Raw genomic sequence first — 6170 nt, forward strand, 5'->3', positions numbered from 1 at the left:
CAATCCATTAAACATTATCAAGCACCCTCTCTACACTTCAGCTAACTGTGCCCACAATCTACCTTTCATGGAAACTAAGTTGAGCTATGTGTAGAGTTGGCAGTTGCACTTAGAATTTGAAAAATATTATGATACTGCCACCAACAAAGTTATATGAATCACATTCTCGACCAGTCTCAACATTAGCTTACCAGTATTATCTTTGGCAACAAGCCCTTTGGAGGAATCACATGGTGTCGGTGAAATTTGACTGACTCTCTTAGTTGCATCATGGCTGTTACAATACTCCCATCTCCTTTGCTGAAGCTCCTGAAGCCAGTACTTCATATCCTGGTGTGTTGGTGCCTGTTACACACACAAGCAGAAATGTTGAAAACATTACAAGAGGAATACTGCACAAGGAATGGAATGTGCCTGCATATGCATGGACACACAAAAAGGTGCCTGTCATCTGTTTGAAAATACAGAAAGGCTGCTACATTATGGCTGGTCGTCCATAAGCTGCACTAAAATGGAAATAACCCAACAACTGTGTTCAGGGATTTGCATCCTTCTATGCTAAGTATTGGTTTACAAGATAAAAGATGCAGTTCTGATGTGTGTATGTGGCTCTTGCAGTCCAAATTTCATCTATGTTGGGGACCTGTCAAGAAAGCCTAGCTATTGCATTTTTTGCAATGGCTTTGTGTCCCATTTACATGTCTACCTCTCTCTGTAGTTGACAACAGGGATCTTTAACTTGGACTACTTTTACCATGTTGTTATTGGAAGGCATCAGCACAATGCTCTATGTGCCACACTTTATCCATGCTTGCCACTACTTTCTTCAAACTAATCTAGATTGGCCTACAATAAGAATAAGAATAATATTTATTATAGGATCATGTTTAGTAACAGAATGAATACTTTCAGAATAATGAATCTCCTATACAGAGCAACTTGGGGAAGATGGGGAGACCTCAATGGACTCTTGAGTCCATTTTTTATGATGTGGTTTACATTTTTCAGACTGCCTTTCCAAAACTTAAAATATTTGTCTAATGATGAATGTTTACAGTTTGTCTTCCCTATAAAGAAAACATGTTACATATCGATAAGATCGAGGAACAGGAAAGAATGCTGAAACTTCAAAGAAACAGGCAACCACAACATATGCTGTGAGTTAATTTATCTTCCTGTCACAGCGAAAGCAATAAAGGTCAGCATCGCTCAGGCAAATAAGCCTACAGCATCTTAAATACTAATGAATTGATTGTGACATTAGCTTTCATAAGAAAGAGCTCACTTTGTCAAAGGCATTAAATTATCTGGAAGAGACAGTGCTTGACTGCTAGTTAAAGGAAGGGATGTTCTGACTCAATAGGGAAAACCCACAAGAGGAAGCCAATTGTCAAGAAACTGCATTGCATCATGTTTGAATAACAGCACCATTCTCAGAAGTCCCGCTGTAACCCCTGTAACTTAATCTCAGGGAGGCCTAACAGGATTGGAGTTCAGTGGGGTGCATGTCTGGGTAAACAAGTATACAATTAGGATGTACAACATTTACTTGGAAGCAACTCCCACCAACCAGTGACACTGCAACAGACACAGCTTTTGTGCAAAAAAAATTTTACTGTGCAACTTTTCAGTCACAACTATCTAGCAAGGTTACCTTCATTTTCTCCAGGTAATAAAGAGCCTGTGGGTTGATATCTTAGGATTCAGGTTATGACAGGCCTAAAACCATTTTGCTCTTTTCCTATGGCTTTCACAACCTCCAGCTTAAGCCAATATGGTTCAGAAAACATCATCACATCATTACCTACATCACAGGAATAGCAAAAGCATTTTGCACACTTAACATTTTTGACCTTGGAACAGGAGGCTGCCAAAATGAATAGCATCCCAATGCAGCCAAAAGCCACATTGCACTAGTACAACAGGCCTGAAGTTGCATTACACGAGCACAGCACAACTGCTAGCTATAAAGTGGTGACTTGGAAAAACTCCCCAAAGGACACAGATTTAATATTTCCAAGTCATATATTAGTGCTCCTATAATGTTAAGAATAATGGATGGGAGAGTCTATCCCATGATACATTCAGAAACTGTGAATCAGCAGCAGGTTTAGGAATATTAAAGCATGTGATGTTTGATTTGACTTTCTTCCTTGAAAATATTGTTCTGCTCTTATACGGAGATTTCCCTGAAAGGATAAATCCAGTAAGCTTGAAATGTAAAGCACAAATTCAGTAATGGACTCCATTTAATCCTGAAATAAATACTTAAGAACACCAATGCCTAAAACAAATATTTGGCAGCAAAATTATTATTCTTTTAATAGGCTTTAGGAATCCTCTTCACACCCAAACCCTAAGAGCCAATGTAGTAGGACAAGATGCTTGGATAATCCAGGATGTTCTTTCCACAGAGCCATCACTGGAGTTTTTGCAAGATAAAGGAGGTTATTACTATCGTGAACAGCTACAGAACATGAAACCATGTTTCATCAACCATAGTTTCCCAGCTTGGACAAACCAGGGTGTGGGAAAATGGTCAGATTTCTTCAACCCATCTTTGCGTGAGACTGATTATTTACGGATGGCGAGCAGGTTCTCGTCACCAGGGAGCTATGGCTTGTTTGATCACTCCTATGTAGAAAAGAATGAAGCAGCAGCACATGAGTGAATAAGGTTTGTTCATTTAGCAGAATGTTCAGATGAAATACAGTGGCCTGAACACAGCTAAAGAATAAGTGTAACAAGTCACAGAAGGTGTCTCAAAGTCAGATCAGCAGCATCAGAGCAAAAGGGAAGAGAAGTCCAACAAAAAATGATAGAACTAACAATTAATGAAGAACCAATTGTCCACCTTATTCTTTTGTCACTCCACCCCACCAAACATTGTGCCACCTGATACTGTGAAATTATTGCATTGATACTCAACTAGAAAAGGGAAAGGTATGCCTCTTGCAGTCACGGGTCAAGGCCACTGGCAAGGCAACATTCAAATGTTGGAAGCAGGTACATCAAGGGTGCATTTTAACATACTCCTCCTGGCTACTGAAGCAATTCATCATTTTACAGTCCCACTGTAAGTATGTTTCCTCAGAAATAAACCCCACAATGTTCACCAGGACTTAATTCCAAATATGTGTGCAAAGGATTGCTGCCAGCTATTATACCACATTTTGCCTTCATACATTTTGCAATCTTCATACAGATTGCTGTTCAGGCCCTCAGCTCCAACCTACTGAGCAAGATGCTATAATTCTCAGAATGATTTTGTAACAGAGCACCTAATACCTACAAGAGAAAATTACTTATGGAAACTTAACACTGAAGAGCACAGCTCTCTCAGAACTGGTTAAATCAGAGAAACATTTTCATTTACAGTTTTAAATGCATTGTTTATTACATTATTTGTACATGGATAGCAATACCAAAGGCAGAGCAATAAATGCAATTTTTTATTACTGTTTGGACATGTTTTGGTATTGCAGTTACACGTGGCATGTGGCTTTAGGCACAGACAGCACTGAAATACTGTTTTATTAGCTTGTGGGGCTAGACTACTCTGCTTAAGAAATAATTTTGGTATGAATTGTGGAGTAAAAGGTCTAGCTCTGTTCTGCAACTCAGTTGTTTCACCTTGCTTTTCTTGTATTATAACTAACGGGGAAGTGAGTTGTCCCAGCCCTTCCTCCAATACTGACTGATGGTTTCTTGGCTTACCCAACAGACTATCTTGACAGAGGTGCCATGTGATCTTTGCCACCATCCCAGCTCAGCAGCTCTCTAGGTACTGCCCACAATGACACTAATAAGTGTGCACTTTAGACATGCTTTAGGGTAGGTACCTTTGGATATGAAACTGGAAGGTTTTCCTTTATTGCTTGGGTGAAAGAGATTCAAAAGAGAACCAGAAGTTATCAAAGGGGAAAGAGAACAGGTGCTCCAGATTAGTTAATGCTGATTTGTGTGTGTGTTTTTAGTGTAATCATCTTGGTAACACAAATACATGGTTAGGCAAACCAAATTAAATTCTCCGACAATCTCTTCCTCTGATCCTGCATATAGATGGATAAGGATTTCCAAGGAAGTGACAGACGATATGCCCAGACAGGTTAACCTATCTGGAAAGAATATCTCTGCGCCAGAGAACATGCTTTGCATACAAACAGTAACAGGTATATCCAGGCAGGGCTGGGAAATACCCATTTGAAATCCTGGAGAAGCCCTGCTAAGCAGAGTAGTCAACACTAAGCTGGATGGAGGAATGGTCTGACTCTGCTGAAGCCACTTGCACAAATCTATATGTAGACGCAAGCTCTGCTTGAGCCCAGATGGTTTTGGGATCTGGGTCCTTCAAACAGGGCAGCTGGTGGAGGAGCAAAGATTTGCTTTTTCCCACAATCAAGCTGTATGCAAATACTGTAAATAACGTTTAACGGGACTCAGTGACAGGTTAAAGGGGGGGGGGGGAGCGCGCGTGGTGGTAGCCTCGAGGAAGCGACCTTACCTGAGGAAGTTACCTGAGAGCAAGCCCCGCCCCACAAGCCTAAGCGGACTGGCTTGGAGGTCCATCCCCGCCTCGGAGGGTTCCCTGCCCCGCTTGACCCCCCCTCAGGACCCCTTTGGGGCCGGCGAAGCGGGGCAGCTACCCCGGACCCACCCCGGGGAGGCCCCGTTCTACCTTGAGGACGGTGACGCCGCCGCCGGGGCTGTGGATCTCGAATGTGCTGCCGAGGGCGGCCTCGACATCCCCGACACCGCCGCTGCTGCCGCCGCCGCCGGAAAAGGAGCAGGAGGACGAGGCGGCGGAGAAGGAGGCGGAGGCCGGGGCGGCGGCGGCGGCGGCGGGGGCTGCGGCGCTGGGGGCCTCGGCCGGCTGGTGGTAGCTGAAGGAGGCTCCGGCGATGTCGAGGCGCCCGAGGGGCACCGCCTCCTGGGAGCCCTTGAAGTAGTAGAGGGCGCAGCAGCGCGGGTCGAAGGCGAACCAGCGGCTGCGGAAGCCCCGCAGCGGGCCCTTCCCCGTCAGCTTCTGCAGGTAGCCGCACAGCCGGGGCCGCTCCGAGGCCGAGGGGGGCGCCGCCGCCGCCGCCGGAGGACCTTCCCCAGGCGCGGCGGCGGCGGCGGCGGCGCCTTCTGCCTCCTCGCAGCAGCCCGCAGAAGGCATCGCGGCGGCAAGAGCAGCAGCAGCAGCAGCAGCGCCGCCGCCGCCGCCTCTCTGCGCTCCTGAGAGGGTGCGAGGCTACAGGGCTGGGCGGCCTTCCGCAGCGCCCTCCCCAGACCTGGCTTTGCCCCCGGAGCATGCCGGGACTTGTAGTCCGCTCTTTCTGAGGCGAAGGGCCAGGCCGCCTCCCGCCTCGGTAGGCCCTGAGGAGGGAAGAGCCAGGGTTGCCACATAGGCCAGGAGGCGCGCGAGGTGGTGTTAATTTAAATTAGTTGTAAGCGTTCTTGCTGGCTTTTTAGTGCTTTATTTCCTGAAATCGTTTTCCATACCGCCTTTCTTCCAAGGAGCTCAAGGCGGTGTTCAGGGTTCTTGCAGTTCCCACTTAATTTCCTCACATCGCTCCTGTGAGGAAGACGTAAGTGGACCAAGGTCACATGCAGCGAGATTCATGTGGTAAATATATTTATTTAATTTGTATATCCCCCATCCTTTGAAGATTTGAATCCTGGAGTCTCCAGGTCCGACCCTCTTACTGCTGGCTCCTGCAGCTATAGGGTATACTGCGATGTATCGCTTGATTGTGTAGCACCCTGCTTGTGGTTAACGCTTAGCTGGAATGAAATATTCAACGCAGCAATAGAGAAATTAAAATAATAATTTATTTGTCAGACAAATAAATGAGAGGCACAGTGGTATATGGTTACCAAGCTCTGGCCTGGCCTCTTGCCATTCTGGCCAGCACTTATATTTCCTTAATCCAGCCCCCTTGCTCCTCCTGTGGCTGCCTCTGTCCAATCAGCCTGGTTGAAATTCCTATTGGCTGTTTGCTAGAACCAATCACAAAAGATACACCCATTTCCTCATGCCCTTTTATGGGAAACAAAAAGATATATATTCTTCTATCTATAAATGACAAATAAGTAGCAATATATCTTACATGTGTCTCAACAAGGAACCTTAATTACCAGCTCACCTCGCCCTATTGCCCTCCAAAACAAATGGTTTAATCTTA

The 6170-nt window shown here is 45.4% G+C and overlaps 1 protein-coding gene across 1 annotated transcript in view; it reads right to left on the minus strand.

The window, feature by feature from the left end:
* The window catches only part of TBC1D2B (TBC1 domain family member 2B), a 38603-nt gene extending 33427 nt beyond the window's left edge, over positions 1-5176 (minus strand). The window contains exons 1-2 of the mRNA XM_079953219.1: positions 4679-5176; positions 192-345 (exon numbers count right to left, since the gene is read on the minus strand). Of these exons, the coding sequence (XP_079809345.1) occupies positions 192-345; positions 4679-5161 (637 nt within the window). The 5' untranslated portion in view covers positions 5162-5176. The remainder of the gene's footprint in view (positions 1-191; positions 346-4678) is intronic.
* Positions 5177-6170: the final 994 nt, after the last annotated feature.

This window comes from Podarcis cretensis (assembly GCF_951804945.1).
Source record: "Podarcis cretensis genome assembly, chromosome: 14".
NCBI classification, from domain to species: Eukaryota; Metazoa; Chordata; class Lepidosauria; order Squamata; family Lacertidae; genus Podarcis; species Podarcis cretensis.